At 36.2% G+C, this 17444-nt stretch overlaps 1 protein-coding gene across 1 annotated transcript in view; it reads right to left on the bottom strand.

Moving 5' to 3' along the window:
* Positions 1-17444, bottom strand: part of LOC113951738 (contactin-associated protein-like 4) — a 198394-nt gene that overhangs the window by 108604 nt on the left and 72346 nt on the right. Inside the window, exon 3 of the mRNA XM_027653107.1 lies at positions 13165-13358. Within this exon, the coding sequence (XP_027508908.1) occupies positions 13165-13358 (194 nt within the window). The remainder of the gene's footprint in view (positions 1-13164; positions 13359-17444) is intronic.

Genomic DNA, 17444 nt, shown 5'->3' with positions numbered 1-17444 from the left:
CTGGTATATTTTTTTTTTACTGACTCAATATTTTAATAGTTTCTTGGATGTTTGCTGAAACCTTGGCAGAAGTGTTTCAAGAGTCTGTGTCAGGTGTTGTTTTACAGTTATATGGTGTTTTACAGGGACTACAGTGTATCCATAGCCAATGCAGAAGGCCAAAGTTTTCTTGGAATAGGCTAACACTGAATCAAAAGATGTACTAGAAAGAAAAAAAGACAAACTTCTAAGCTGCTCCCACATTTGCACCAGTAGTGCAATGTCCACTACACACAAATAGTGCTCAAACTCTGTCTTTAGTGGTCAATTAACATATATAATTAGCATGTATCTCTCCCTGTCCTGCAAAACTTCTTCCAAAAGTATGAAACCACACTACAAACAGGTGTGGAGAACCAGACAAAAAAGGTAAATTTTTTACCCAAGTCGCTTACCAAGTCTTTCTAGACTACTTCAGCACTGGAATGCTATTTCCCTATCCATAGCTTTGCTTAGAAAACATCTCTCAGAGACTTTTTTGATTTCTCACACCATTGTACACCAACAAAAAGAGCAAAAAAGGTCAGCATTAGGTTACATGCAACTGGCTTCAATCCAGCTTTTGAGGGATTTTAGCTTTTTAGGCAGACTATGAAAGTCCGTGCTACAATTCCAGCATTCTTAAAACAATTGTACAAAATTAGAAAAAAACCAAATAATACTAACGGGGAAAATATGTGCATCTAAAATAGCTGAACAAACATTCTCCTTGCTTTGCTGAACTGAAAATACTCTGGAATGGCTTTGGTATTTCCTTCTTTAAAAAGAGACAGTTTCTCTGGGTTTCATCCAGAAAGCTCCTTTGAACTCACATAATTTAAAGGATCCTTTCTAAATTGAAGAAAAGTTGGTTGTTATAATTATTCCAGAAAAATTCTAAACCATAGGTTTCTAAAGGTGCATGTTCACTGCAGAGACTGATAAACCACCGTATTAATTCTTCCATCTTTCAGAAAATGAACATATTATAGACAAGCATCATTTTTAGGATACAAAATAATTTGAAAGCCAAGAGTTTAGCTCTTTGCCTCAGTTACTGAAGGTCACAGGTGGTTTTGTCTAGCTATAAACATCTTTTTCAGGTTGGTTTTCCAGATAGGGACCATCTAGACAGGGAATATAACATCCCAGTTAGGGAAGACAGATTTATAATCATGCTAGGAAACTTGACTGGTTGATGACAGAGTCTCTATAACAATAGATTCTAATTTTCATACATTGAATATGAGTGAGGGAGAGATGGAAACACTCAGTGGTGGAATATAAAAATCATGGATCTGACTTCAGATCTACTGAAGATATTTGGCATCCAGTGAAGGTATAACACACCTATGAAAATTCACTTTGAAGTCACCTATTTATATTTTAGGGATAAACTGGATAATTTATTTAGTCAAAAAAACCCAACAAAAACAACCCTCCAAGTGCAAGTTTTATGAAAAATAGTTAATCATGTAACTCTGAAGATTCAGATCATTAACTACCAAGTTTTACTGTGTCATCAACAGAGTTGTTTTATACTAGCTAGAAGGATCATTTATCCAATACAGAATGTTCCTTTATTCCTTCTTTGAAAAATAATTTCTTTCCTATTTCACATGCTGAATTTAATACATACAGATTTCCTAAAGTAAATAATCTGAACATCATATATATATGTATATGATTTCAGATTATTTATGTATATATATATAAATTTTCAGTATTCCTCAGTGTTGATAACTTATTTCTTTCAGCCTCAAGTTATGTGGGTAGAAAAATCTTCTTAATGTTTTTCCAATTTCCTTATCCTTTTTTTTTCTAGAAAAATCTAAATGCAGAGGTTGTCCAGGATAGTTTGTGAAGTACAGATTCCGTTTTTTCTCTAATGGCAAATGGAAATGCAGCTAGCATTTTCTCTTGGTCTTTTAATTTATTAAATTAATAACAAGTAAACAGTAACTTTCCCTGTTCTGTGCATGTACCAATGGAATAGAGCTCTGTGGTGGGCTGCCACTGACTGGCCAGTTGCCCTACCTTCCTCAACTGGACAGGGAAGTGAAAGTATAACAAAAAGCTTGTGGATCAAGAAGAGGACAAGGAGAGACCACTCACCAATTACCATGACGGGCAAAACCGAGTCTACTTAGGGAAATTAGCTTAATTTATTACCAATGAAATCAGAGTAGGAAAATGAGAAATAAAAGTAAACCTTAAAACATCTTCCTCCTACCCCTCCCCTTCTTCCTGAATTTCTTTACCTCCTCCCCTCCAGTTGGACAGATAGACAGGCAGTGGGGGTTGTGCTCAATTCATCAAATGTTGTTCCTGACAGTCCTTCATCCTCAGGGAGAGTCTCACTCTCACTCTTCCTCTGTTCTATTGTGGATCCCTCCCAGAAGGGACGGTCCTCCACTGACTTCTGCTACGTGAGTCCTTCCCAGAGGCTGTGGTTCTTCTTGAACTGTTCCAGCAGAGATGCCCTCCATGGGCTGTAGTCCTTCAGGAACAGGCTGATCCAGTGTGGATCCCCCACGGGGTCATTAGTTCTGACAGTCAACCTGCTCCAGAGTGGCTTTCCCATGGGGTCACACCTGCTTCTCTGGTGTGGTGTCCTCCACAGACTGCAGGTAAATCTCTGCTCCACTGTAGACCCCTGTGAGCTGCAAGGGCACAGACTTGTCTCATCATGGTCTGCACCAGAGGCTGCAGGGGAATCTGCGCTCCGGAGCCTGGAGAACCTCCTCCTCCTCCTTCTTCTTCACTGACCTTGGTGTCTGCAGGGCTTTGCTCACACATAATTCTGGTTCCTCTCTCTGGTTGCTGCGTTCCAGGGTAGTTTTTTCCACACCTAGAATATGTTATTGGACAGGAGCTACCACAGCCAGTGGTGTCCTCAGACTTGGTCAGCAGCAGGTCCACCTCAGAGCTGGCTGGTATTGGCTCTATCAGTTATCTGGGAAGCTTCCAGAGAGGTCACCCCTTGGGGTGCCTTCCCTCTTTCCTCCCTCCCCCAGTATCTTACCATTCAAACTCGATACAAACTCTTTGGATAAAAAATAATGGGAAAACCAAGCCAAATGGTAAATATCTTTGATCTTCCAGCGCTTGACAGTATGTTTAAATTATTGAATTTACTCCGTTATTCCTAAAACCTAACTTCCTTCTCAATTACGAAATATACTCTGTAGAATGTATTTTTAATGTTCCCCTCTGAAGCAGTAAGAAGTGATTTACCTGTAGTTATTGAGTCAAAGAAAAACAAAAAAAATATCGCTTTTCAGATCTCTTCTTTAGATCTGTTATTATGTGTCAATACTGTGGTGGTTCTGATCAAAACAAAAGCAACAAAAAAACCAAAAACCCAACAAAACAACAAAAACCACAACCTGTTTCTGGTTTTTTCCTTTTCTGATTTTTTTGTTTGCTTATCTGACATTGTTTTCAACTGCACTGTAGAGACTTTGTCATGTAGAATTTTCAACAGGTTTTCAAATAAAAATTCACTAATGTCTTCCACAACCTAAATTGTCAAAAAGACAAATGTGATAGTAAGACAGACAAATATATATAGAATCCATGACCTGTCTACTAAAACAAATAAAATCTTATCTGTAGGGTTTTTATTGAAAAGTATGGGAGTTACTGAATTCTACACAAAAAAACCCTGTATGCTCAATTCCCTTTTTTTTAATAGATGAAATAAGTCAAAGATTTTGTGACCTTCACACAAGAAAACGTGTTGAAAAATTTTCAGATAAATTAACAGACACAGAGAATAAACAATTTAATAGTAATTGTTTAAAGTTAGTTAAATGCTGAAAGTTAGAATGTTTCATGGAACTTTTCTGATACTTTGACTCAGTTCTGGAGATCAAAAAGCCACAAAATTGTAGTGGATTTCTTTACAACCAACTATACAGAGAAATAGTGGAGAGGGTTCCTTGAGGCACATTAAGGTAGTTCTTGTCAGTGATATTTTAATTAGGGCTAGTGACCTTCAAAAAATAAGGCAATTTAAGAAGTAAGAAAGAATAAGGTATTCACTGAATCTTCAAAGGGTAGAACTGATCACACAGAAATCTTTACTAGATATGAGTAGTGTTGCTACAGTTGCTGAATTGCTTATTTAAAACATTGAAATATTCTTTTCACAGTTTAAATCTAGAAAGTTTTATAGAAGGGATGACATATGTGATAAAGTCCATTTAAACCTACTTACCTATGACCTTAAAACAAGTGGTAGCAAATGTCACTGTCTGGCAAGAGAATATGTAGATTTAAATGATTTTAAGAACCCGTCTACTAATTCCTTATTCAGCATGGAAATACATGCTGCTAAAATGAAAATACATGCCAAGTAGAGGAATAACATTACTTTTGATTTAGGAAAAGCCATAAAATACAGAGACAAGAAACTACACAGTATTGATACTAATCTTGTTTGTCCTTACATGATTCAAATTGCCAATAATAAATCAAAAATATATAAAGAGCAAGCTTGTAAAACCTAAGTAAATTCTATGCCATTAACAAGGCTCTGAAGATATGATGGAATTGTCACATGGAATCTTAGCCAACTAAAAAATGTACACAGTGGAGTTTCTACGACGTTACTGGTCAGGTCACTATCAATTGAAGGTGATATTGACAAAATAAGACATTTATAGTAAGAGGTATATTTTACTTCAAAACTGAACAGAGATTTCATGCATAATCTCAAAAAATGTTCTTTTTGTATAACTATCTTAAACGTAGAGATTTCATTTCCAGAGTATGCGGTGATGGGACAAGGAAGGCTAAGGTCCATTTGGAATTAAATCTGGCAAGGGATGTCAGGGACATAGGTAGTAAAAGGAACACTTGGGAAAATGTGGGTCTGATGCTGAGTGAGGTGGGTGCCCTGGTGGCAAAGGATACAGAGAAGGTGGGGATCCTGAATGATTTCTTTGCTTTAGTCTTCACTGGTAAGGCCAACCCTCGGGAATCCCAGACTCTTGGAAGCAAGAGCACTGGAACAGGGTGCCCAGAGAGCCTGTGGAGTCTCCTTCTCTGGAGTCACTCAAAATCTACCCAGACGTTGTCCTGTGCAATCTGTTCTAGTTGAACCTCCTTTAGCAGGAGGTTGGACTAGGTGATCTCTAGAGGTCCCCTCCAATCCCAACCATTCATCCCACATTTTAACTGTATTTGCCCATTGAAGACAAGTACTTTGAAAACAGATTTCAATTTTTTCCCCAAAAAAGTCTTTGCATTCTAACAGCCTTCAGAAACCATTATATGATCTCAACTGCACAAAAAAATGATGAGGCAGGGGTTTTCTCAGTTTCTGGTGAATGCTTAGACATGGCAGATTTTAGTTCTTCAGTAGCATAGTACATGAACCAGGACAAAAAGAGAATTTAAAATGACAACAGCAAAGGAAAATGAAACTAAAAAAAAAAAAAAAGAAACAAACAATCAAACCCAACAAACCCCTAAATCAAAACAACAACAAAACCAAACTAAACAAACAAAAACCCACCACCATGATGACAAATCACTTAGATCTCTTATTTCTACTATTAGGACTCTGTAGTTTCAATGTTTAAGAAGTTTTCCAAAGGAATTTTAAGTTCTTAAGAGGGAAATGTGAAAATGATACAAACATGGCTATACCATAAAAATAAAATACTATCACAATAACTAATATACTATTAAAATAACATACCCATCACAATACCAGGGTTAAGATGTTAGATACTCAGTATAAATTTGGGGTTTTCTCTGAAGTTCAATGACTAAAATTTTTATAAAAATTCAGTACTTTTGGTTACTTTTAAACCTCAGGAATTACACCAGACATAAAACAAACCCATGTACGACAGAGACACTCTTCCAAATGAAGTCTGAAGTTGATTTCTGAAAGTATTTTTGTTACATTTAAGGGAATGACTGGGGTAAACAGAGTGAAACTGAATGTGGGGTCTGCTCTTACTTTCCTACTCAATAGTCCCTGAGCAAACTGAAAACCTCCTAATCAGATTCTGAAGATGAAATATTTTCTTCAAAGACAGTATGATTTTTTCAAGCTTACACTATGTCTGTTTAAGGAAATAGGGACACTATTTTCCTAGCTGTGCCACAGGTTTTCTCATTCATCATAATTAATTTTTGAGCAGGGTTATGTGTTCAAGCATGAACCTCTCATATTAGAACAAGAATGATATGATCAGTGTCATATCACTCTAGACCAGCCTGAGAGGCAAAGAACTGGTTTTTTTTCTAGTTCTAGTTTTTTTTTTTACTCAGTGGATATTACAATGTTATTGATTTTAAGACAGCCAATAAGTAGAAATGGTATAGAATAATTTATCATCTATCACAGTGAATCATTTTCATGGCAAAATGGCATAGCAGAGTGCAGATAAACAGAGGTCGAAAGAAAATAATTGCCTTCATGAAAAAGCACCATTGATATTTTACAAAAGTAACCCAAGATAATAGCTCTGCATAGATAATTTGCAAGATTTCTGCATATTAGAAGCTTGCATATTAGTCATGCTCAGGTTTTTAGAACACAAACTCACTAAGTGAACACGCAGAGAAAGGTAGAAGCAATGAAATAGCCACCTGTGGTTTCTACAAATATAAAAAGTCATAGATGCTCTTCTATTGCTTATGATGCAGCAGGTAACAGTCAGAAAAACAGTTCTGATCAAGATCAGCCCCAGAAACCAACTCTAGTACACAGTAATTAGTTCACTAGCAGCAACATTTAAAACAACGAAGTATCATCCCAAGATATTTACATTTGTTTCCCAAAGCTCCTGTTAATTTAATGACTGCAACATACATTTAAACTAACCTCTGAATACCTAATTACAAGGAATATTTACTGCTGCATGCTGCTGGACTTGGGTATTTCCAAGGCATCTTGTTGTCCTAAATATACTTTTTTAACTCTGTGTGTAACTTTTTTTCCCACTCATGGTCTGCCATAATACCTGTAGTGACAATGGGTACTGTAGCTGTTTTGGCATTAATAATTTGTTTAATGTTTAGTCACACAATTAATACAGATTTTATTTAAATCACTGTATTTTTTGCTGATGTTTCAATCCTTTTCCCCTTCCTTTTAGCCTATATTAAATATTCTGGGACAGGTTAACCTTGATGCATGCATTCATCTGTTCACCTACTATAAGTTATTTTATACAGAACATTAATCATTATGACTGCTAAATTAGCCTTATTAGATTGCCATTTAAGTGTCCCAAAATAGCAGCGTGGTCAGAGTGCTTTTTTAAACAGAAGTGGATACATAAATCCAAAAGCTTAGAAAGTAAGTTCAGAAATTTTAATGTTCTAAATAAACATCAAAATGTCCTCATCATAAATGGAACCCAGAACACAGTACTGAGATGTTTGAATTTAATTTCCCTTAGAACTGTGAAGATGTTAAAACTGATAAGTCATAATCCTTTTTAAAAATTAAATTATTTAAGCATTTTCATATCTCATTTGCTTTTCCTACCAAAATTTACTCGTTCATGGGGTACTGTAACTATATTCAGAATAGTGTAATGAAATTAGTACAGAATTCTTCTGAAAAATTAATTTCAAATTCATTATTCTGAGCATTTACTCAAAAAACTTTGATCTTAACACTTTTGGTTACTTAGTTAGGGAATTTCAACACAGATCTGTGTACATACTAAAAACAGACCAGGACATATACCTAATTATTGCAGCAAGCTGAATAAAAATCATGAACTATTCATAAAAGCACTATTCTAAAAATAATTTGAAAATGACAAATTCATTTATGTAAATCACATTCTAACAGGCAATTCTCAGGCAGAAAATTCAAATATTAATTGAATAAATTATTACTTATTGATTCTTCACCTGTCTGTATTCTCCTACTCACATCAAGTTAAATAATAAAGCAAGCAAATATTTCAGACCTTTGCATTCAAGAAATGCTTCAGTATCCAACCCTTTTTCAGTAAACCTTGTCTTTCTTATCTCAGACAGGATTTTAGATTTGTACTTAATGCAACCCAATGCAACCAGAAAATTTACCTCTCGTATGCCTGGATTTTGATAATCACCATTTTTCACTACTGTTTTCCTGATTCACACCCGTCTAGTCAGTGATTCTTGGTTTTGTGTATTACATTTGTACATCTAAGGTTTTGGACAACAGCCATGCCATGACCATTCCTACTGTTATTTTAACAAATCATTTTGAAATAGAATGAGTATTTCGAAACCAAACCTTTTTGATGCCAATGTTATATTTTCAACACGGAGATACGCAGTCACTTTTTAATTTATTTCTTTTTAAGTACTCACCCAGCAGAGGATTTTTACTGTATGTGATAAATTAATACTCAGTTTGCTTGTCTTTTTATGTTACTATCCTTTACAGGGAAGAATTTAAAATTTGAAGCTGCAAAAATATATTCTGAATCACTTTTAACATACTGGTGAGCTGTGGAGTTTTTACACACAAACTATGCAATCTGACAAACTCTGTGATAATTTTCTCATTGAGGATGTTGCAGGAAGACAGAGGTCAGTTGTTGGTAAGTTGTACATTCCTGAGTTCCAAAATTGAGTCAAGTACTTAAAACTGTTCTATTTGAAGTTTTAGAATAGAGTTTTAGTGATAGAGCACCCACTGAAATTATCTGTGCCTGGGACTACAAAAGGAATCAGCATAATTAATTTTTTTTTGTTCAAAAAGTAATTAGCAGAAGTCCAGAAAAGTAACATATATACACAACCTTTAGCTTTTAAAGTGAAGCAGGTTATGATCAAGAAGGGTGACTCTGATATTTCTCCAGGGAGGAGGATCTTGCAAATATGAATCACTAAGACTAAGGAAGAGTCACCAGTTGCAAAAAACAGTGAAGCAACTCCACACTCTTAAGTCATAAAATGTAACTATCACAGAACACTTGTGATTCTGTATTTTTTTACCTGTAGATTTCCATAGTTGTGAATTATTTCACATCATGGGAAGCTTCCAACAAACTCTAATGTGCCAACTCCCTTAAAAAGGAAGCTGTGAATATGTGTAGCAATGCATCCACAATAAATCCTTCAATATTCATGAAATTATATTATATACTACTAGAATAGTTACTCGGAGTAAAGCTACTTCTATATAAAGTCACAGGACTGAGGAACCTATAATAAAGTAAACTTCCATCTTTAGCTTCAGCTAAGTTCAGCAAACCAGAAAATAAACCTCATAACTCAAATACATGTAAAAAAATATTCACAAAGGAATTCGCCTTTCAAAAGAGAAGTTACAAAAATGGTCACAATTTCCCCACATTTTATATAATTTTGTATAAATATTAGTTTTTATTTCCCTGCTTTAGATATAGATTTTAAAAAGAAAATTCAAAACAAATGAAACTGAAAACTCGATTCCAGTTGTGGAATGGATAAATCATTATTCTTGCAGGAAAAACCTCAACAAAACCAAAACCCACAAGGCTGAACTTATGTGTATTTCCCTAGCTGTATCAGAGAACACTAAATCAACACTAAATCAAAGAAATAGCATTTTTTTTCTTCTTCAAAACTCCTGCTAATGAATAACATCATGATGCATTTCTCTATGAGCTAGACCACTCAGGCTTTCACCTAAATTATTACCCGTGGAAAACTTGTTCAAACTGTGAATTGCTCTCCTTTTTTCCTCTCTTAACTTCTCCTTTTTAAAATGATACAGAATATGACCTCTGTTACCTTACTACTCCTTTTAAGAGGAGGGCAATTAGTAATGGTAAGGGGAGAGTAGGTAACATAAAAACTTCTGTGATACAAAACCATGAATTTTGTTAAAACAAGAAATTATACTAGTTAAAAGGATCAATAAACAGATAAATATCAACTACAATATGAAGTTCTTCACAGATGATGATATCTAGAATATGAACTACTAGGAAGAGTGAAGAGCTAATGTTTAAAGACATAAAAAATTTCTTAGCACTTCTTAACCAAAATTTAAGCTGAGTGTACACTTTTTGTGATGTTTTACTGTATACCTCCTGAAGTCAGAAAGAAGAGAAGGGAAAAGAATTGTCATTTCCAGAGGAAAAAAATCCAATAACGTAATATACAAGCAGATAAAAATAAAAAAAAAAAAAGGAAGAGGTAAGATAAAGAACAAGGCAAAAAAACTGGGCTTAGGAGTTTGGGCTTTACTTCATTTGAAACTACATCTTAAGGAATAGGAAAAAAACAAAATAAAAAAAGAGAGTGAAGAACACAAAGGGACAAATCATGCCTTGCTCAAACACTTTTATATTTATGGTAAAATTAAAGAAAATCTAGAATTGACTTGAATTGATTTCTTCCAAGATTGAACTAATCATCATCAAAGAAAAAGATTTCTGTCCTCACTGATATGACTACTACTGCCTTTTTAAAGTTAACTCTTAATTATTTTCTGCACTGTTCTTGATATTTATTGTAACATTTTTCAGTTAGTGCTTACTAGGGTCAATATTCACATCTTTTAAGAGTTGGTACAGTTCTGGTCAAGATAAAATTCTCAAGTGAAATAGTTTTTATTAGTGGTAAAACACATATTTTTGGACAGAACCTCTGCTTTAAAATCTATACCTAACTTTAGTTAACCATACTTAAACCACAGCAGTTCTGGGAAATAAGTGTAATGGAGTTAGTCTTTCAAAAAAAACTTTGTGAGTCAGTAAAGGACTTTAAGCAATAAATAAAATCTACATAAAAGATAAACTCCAAACAGTTATGAGGTAGCAGCTCCCAATATACAGAGAAGTGGAAACAAATCATATTTAGCAGCCACAAGAGGGAAGAGTGGTTCATCTCACCTAACTCCAGAGTGTCTACATCCAAATTCAGCACCAACAGGCAATGAAATGAAAATGAAATAGTTCTACATGGTTCACTTCAACCTAACAAAGACACCTGAGGTCAAAGGAACCAGCCTTGGAAAAAACAATGTCTTTTCCACAGTCTGCAAAGAGAGTTTTCATAACTAGATCATTTTTAGATGTCTAGATAGTCCTCTTTCATCTCAGTTGTTGCAAAAACTTTTCAGTAAATGAAAAAAAGTGCTATAACTGCACCGATGACAGGAGCTTCAGAACTTTAAGATAAACCATAAGGACACAAAGACAATTCAAAGCTAACATCTGAAAAGAAAAACAAAAAGTAGGGAGCTGTGAATTTGCAGATAAGAGAAGTATCTTTTCTGTTTAAGTCTAGGAAGAATGGTTGCAAGGTGAAAATCCTTACCTAGAGAAGATTTCCACACATGGCCTTCAAAACTAGCTGTTATCCCTCATTATTAAAAATAACCAAAAACCATACTTGTTCTAAACAGTCTTGTAACAGAGTAATGACTCCATTAAAAACAGGGTAGAAATAACACGGTAATGCAGCAACTGTCATAAAACGTGGGATGGTCTTGCCTGTAATGAAAATGAGCACTTCATTTCCAAAGACAGCTTATAGAGACAACAGGCAGAGGAAATCCATAAAATAAATAGAGATTTAAGAGTTTCACCCCAAGACTATGCCTACATATTGGTTTAGAGAAGAGAAAATTTATTTTCCTGGAAGCAGAACTCCTAAATAAGGATACATAAAAAAGATCAATAGACCATCCCTGAAGTTGATGGTTTCCATCTTTGAATTATGCATCACTGCCTGCAAGCCATACCTTCAATCTGCATTGCAATCATTGAAATAATCATTTTTTATTAAGTTTCAGATAATGCCATTGAAGATCTGCTCTTCCCCTCTACAGATCTAACAACCTCCTTATCCAATGTCTTCATCAGCATTTAACCATTTTTTTCAGAACTTTTATTTGATATTTTACCGGTGGCAATATTCAAGAAATAACTATCTACATCACTGTTTGCAATACCAATATGGGATTTCAAAAGATCCTTCTCTGAAGAGCTCGAGCTGCTCTACCTCTCAGATATGTTTTATCAGTCTGTTTTAAGATGAGCAAAGACAATATTGTAGCAGCTTATGCTCATTTGTCATTTGGAAGATTGATTTTCTTTTCTCACTCCCCACAGCCATATGGATTAGAAACTCATTTATTTCCCTTTGTTATGAAAACACAATCTGAAGCAGAAGTATGTAGCAAATTCAAAAAGAAGGATAATTATGCAACAAATAAAACACTGGATAATCTCATTATACCGTAGATGGGTTTTGACAATAAGAGTGACTAGAACATTTCGAATTAAAAGTCAACAAAATTAAAATGCAGAAAATGAAATACATATTAACATAATGTTTAACTGCAGCAAGGAAGAACTGAAAGCTTAGAAAAATTTAGAAATTTATGAGCTCTATGTATGGACACAAAACCAGAATTAACTTGATAGGATAAAATAATACACCACAAGTTCCAATATTCTTTCTTTAGTCTAAGCTGCTAATCATTCGGGATCAAGGAAAGATGCAACCCTTGTATACAACCATATAGTCCACTTTTTCATATGGATTTTGGGCATCATCTCTCTGGTACTGTTTTCATTAAAATTCACACCAATGATGAGTTTTTCAAGGCTTATTAATTATTATTACTAGCTACAAGGATAATCAGAGATAAATGTCCTCGAGCATCAGAAATTAGGCTCTGAATTTGATGACCAAAAATTAAATATTGCTTTCTTTCTTTTAAACAAACAGGGATTTGCTGGGTTAAGATTTTGATTTCTTTATGTTGTTTCGTTTTGTCCTTACAATTAGATTTAATGTTCCAGAAAAAATAAAACAAGTGTTTTGCTTTGTTTTGGTTTTCTTCCCCTAAATAAAAGGCAAATTTCATGCAATGGGATCAACACTTTTGAGAAAAGAACTTTGCCATATATAGCAAGACAAAAGAGATTTTGTAGCACGGTTTTGGTCCTCAAAATAATTCCTTCTGTCTTAATGGAGTATTGCTACGGTAAGAGTTTTGATGTTTGTTGTTTTTTTACAGTCTTTCATCTCTCAAAAGCTAAATTACTTTGTACATTTAATTATCTACACACTTCAGGTGTAGTTCTTCATATTCCACTACCATGCTTAGATTTACAACAAGTCTTTTAAGTCTTCTGCAGAAACTTAATTCTCATTATTGAAAGAACATACCCAAATGCTTTCTTCCTGACGATACTGCTTCCAGTTTCTTCCACTGTCACTGAACATCAGAAGGTAACTTGTTACCCAATCTGAGCTCCCATAACCCCCTTGAGTAGCAACAGCAGTAATTTCGGTTCTTTCGCCGAGGTCAATCTGAAGCCATTGATATTTATTGGACACGAGTGGAGACCAGCCGCCAGCACCTTAAAAAGAATGAGAAAGAGTGAAATGTATTCCTAAAAATAAGGATGTTAACACAAAACTTGTATATATATGTGTATATGACACAAAACTTGCAAAACTAAATTAGTTTATTTGAGCGACCCAATCTAATGAAAGATGGCCTTGTCCAAGGCAGGGGTTTGAAACTGGGTGGTCTTTAATGGTCCTTTCCAACTCACACTATTCTATGATTCTATGCTTCTAATTCAATATATAGTTGCACCAAAACTGTCTTGGTGTTATTTAGCAAGTGTTATAAAAATTTATACAAATTACTTGATATTTGTAACCAAATGTAACAAGTGAGATCATTGTGAATTGATTCACACCCTTTTTTTCTCTCTCTAAATTCTGTAATGAATTTTACCAAGTAATTTTTAACCAATTAAGTTAAAATTTTAACCAATTTTAACCAATTCAAGTAAAAAATTCTAAATTCTGTCTTTGTTATTTTATACATCTCAGTTTTATTTTATGCAGACTAGAAGATCTCCTGAGGCCCTGTCTACTCTGAATGATTCTGCATGATTCTGTTCTGTGAGGCCTGGATATATTGACTTGCATGTGAAGAAATAAAGACTAGTTGGATGACAAATTTGCTTGTGCCTCTTAAAGGGACCAAGAAATTTGTAGGCAAAACAGTAAGACACTATGAAGTATACACATGTAGTTCAATCGCAGACACAGCCCTTTGCAAACATAAAATTTCATTCAAAACATAAGAGCTACATTCCTCTAGTATTTTAACTAATCAGAAAGACATGCTGAAAGGAAGAAGGACATCATATCAATTCAGTGCTCCCGTGTCTTCCCTTGTTTGCCTTTATTTATTTAGATCATGCTACTTGCTTGTCTATAAAGATGGGTGGCAAAGACCATGGTAGGTCTCAAACGATCTCATAAGAAAAAAAATATTGGTTTATGAAACTGCTTTGCAAAATCTGCAAGTATCTGCAAAATCTGGTGATTTTTATAGAGAATAGTGTGACAAAAATTATAAAAGCGTCATTTCATAAGCACAGATTTAGCTCTAACACAAATAAACACAAGAGGCACCTTGAAAAGTTCTTAAAGTACACATGCATAGAACAAGAACAGATATATCTAGTTCCCACAACAATCACTAAACACCGTCTAATGCAGAAGTAGCTGCAATCCAATCTTATGCTTGAATAGATTTCAAGATGTAGAAATATTCACAAGTAAAATAACACATATGGTTTACTTCTATTCAGAGTCATGATTCAAGTTCTTAACATTATCTACTCCAGGGAAAAAAAAAGAAAAAAAAAGAATTTTTACTTAGGGATGTAAAACTGTCATTTAAATATGGAATAGTGGGAAATCACATGGTTGTTCACAACACACAAAAAATGAGGTTCATTCTACAGGGCAAAGTAAGTGGAAATACTGAAAGAAATACATACAGTTCCACATATGTAAAATATCTTTGTCCACACATTTATGAGTTAATTAAAACATGGTGGGATTAAAACTATGGGTGGAGTTAAATACCGTGTAGATTTTTTTAATATTTTTTTTCCAAAATTTTAATATTTTTTCCCAAAGCCTTCTCAGAATACTGTGTCAGTGGGCAAAGCTTAGTGGTATTTTTGAACTTTCCACTTGAAAGGCAGGGTTGTATTCTAGTCTATCGCAGTGGTCTGGTAGGCTGTGCTGAGCACATAATTCTCAAAACCCTTCTGCCAAAAGCATTTTTGCTTGGTGAAACTGCAGAACTTTATTTAGAATGAAGCGATAGAAGTTATAAAGATGTAAATGAAGATGTAAGTAAAAAATGCCTGTAGAGCAGTCAGTTATGACAGTACTACTTGCTGCCAGCCTGAGGAAGATACTCCTGTCTTTAGTACTGCATTTTCCAGAAGCTTTTGCGAGGCAGCATCAGACAGGCTGTAGGCAAACGCCGGGATTATGAAGCCTGGAAAGAACAGCTTTAGAAACGAGTCCATCACAGCTTCCCAGGATTGAGCAAAGCAGAAAAACAACAGCTACTTGCGTTTTCTATTGTACAGGTTCTCCCCAGCCCCACGCAACCTCATTGGGAACCATGTTGTCTCCCCTTCCCAATCACACATTCAGCCTCTGCACAAGCAGGATAGGCTGCCTCACCCACCTCTCCTCAGTCCCTGGTTCTGTTACTGGAACCTGGTCCTCTTGTATCCCCCATTAGTCAGTAGAGCCCTCAAGCCATTCCCTTTTGTGAAGGAACAAGATTCAGGATGGGAGAGGTTCCAGGCATGGAAAAAACCATACAGCAATTGACAGGACTTTATTATATGGATCTTACAGTTATTATATGGACTTTATGGTTATTATGTGGTTTCAGATATGTATATTGCATTATATCCACACTACCCAGTGCACAGCCTGGGCATGTCCGGGCTTACCACGAGTTCTGCCTGCTCCCTGCTTCCCCGCTCCCCTCTCTGATAGGCTGAAGAAGCTCCAGAGTTACCATTTGACCTTTTCTTCCCTGGTTCCTCCCACATTCTGCCCCTCTGCCTGTGTCCCTACCCCAATTTGTTCCCTTGATTGTCTGTCTCATGCTCTGCCCCATGTTCTAGCCTTTTCCCTGCCTGAACTGATAAAACCCCAACTCCCCTCAATAAAGCATTCCATCTGCACCTGTACCTTGTCTCCAAACCCGTCTGTGCTGTGTCACGACCCCATCCCCTCTTGGACTGTGGCACCCTTTCCCCTGGACCTTCTTCTTGCCCTCCCCCCGAGCCCACATAAACTGTGGGAATTTCGAAATAAAGGTCTTTTCGCCTTGTAACCCAGGGAAGAAACTTGGCTGCTCTCTCCTCCTGCCAAAGAGGACTGCGTGGCTGGGTGCTTCTCTGGGAAACCTCCAGAGGGGAGTCCACATTCAAGTTCTGTTAATTGGTGCCCATCAGCCAGACCCCAACGACATTTTCTACCATGTAGAGATTTCCTTGGGCACAGGTGGCAAAGTGATTCTTGGCTTCCCACTCGGACAGACTCTGCAACTCAGCATTGGATTTTGACCCACAGAACTCAGAAGGTAGGCCTGCAGCTGTACAGTTCAAGAACTCTATTTTATCACATTCATGGGGGCTCTATCTTCAAAGTGAGAGCACAACACTTACAAACACTTAAAAGGTCTTATTTATTTGCATGGACACCTGTTAGACAAGGACTCTTTAAAAGCACTGATTAAATGGATTTCAAAACACAACCACGTGCTACCCAGCCCCATATCATACCAGGAATGGGACATATTAGGACGTGAATCATGGAGTGCTATACAGGCAAATGACTCTTTAGCTATACCTGGCTAGCTCAGTTGGTAGAGCATGAGACTCTTAATCCCAGGTTGTTCCACGTTGAGCACCAATTAACAGAGCTTGAATGTGGGCTCCCCGCTGGAGGTTTCCCAGAGAGGACCCAGCCACGTGGTCCTCTTTGGCAGGAGGAGAGAACAGCCAAGTTTCTTCTCTGGGTTCCAAGGTGAAAAGACCTTTATTTCAAAACTCTCACCACAACATGCTGCACTACGTTCCATAGAAAGAACAGAAGGAAGCACAGACACACAGTGTTCTACTGCCAGCTAATGTTAGTTGATTTGACGGATTACAGTAAAGATGCAGTCCCAGAAGTCACGTGTCAGCCCTCTAGTGACCAATGCAACATAAGACTCATGCAGAATAAGACTCATGCAACATAAGACTCATGGAGCAAAAGCAGCATAGAATCATAGAATCACAGAATCACAGAATCACAGAATCAGCTGGGTTGGAAGGGACCTCCAAGATCATCAAGTCCAACCCTTGATCCAACCCCACTGTGGTTCCCAGACCATGGCACTGATGCCACATCCAGTCTTATCTCAAAAACCTCCAGGGACGGAGAATCCACCACTTCCCTAGGCAGCCCATTCCAATGCTTGATTACCCTCTCTGGAAAGAATTTCTTCCTAAAACACACGATGCCTCCAACAAAGTGAAGTCACAACCTGGACCACCACTCAGAAACAGCAATATGTTTCCTGAAGTACTGTAATGCTCTGGTTCACACGATGCTTT

This window comes from Corapipo altera, unplaced genomic scaffold, assembly GCF_003945725.1.
Source record: "Corapipo altera isolate COAL_440 unplaced genomic scaffold, ASM394572v1 61305, whole genome shotgun sequence".
Taxonomy (NCBI): domain Eukaryota; kingdom Metazoa; phylum Chordata; class Aves; order Passeriformes; family Pipridae; genus Corapipo; species Corapipo altera.
The sequence above is the reverse complement of the archived record's forward strand: the minus strand, read 5'-3'. Positions and strand labels throughout refer to the sequence as shown.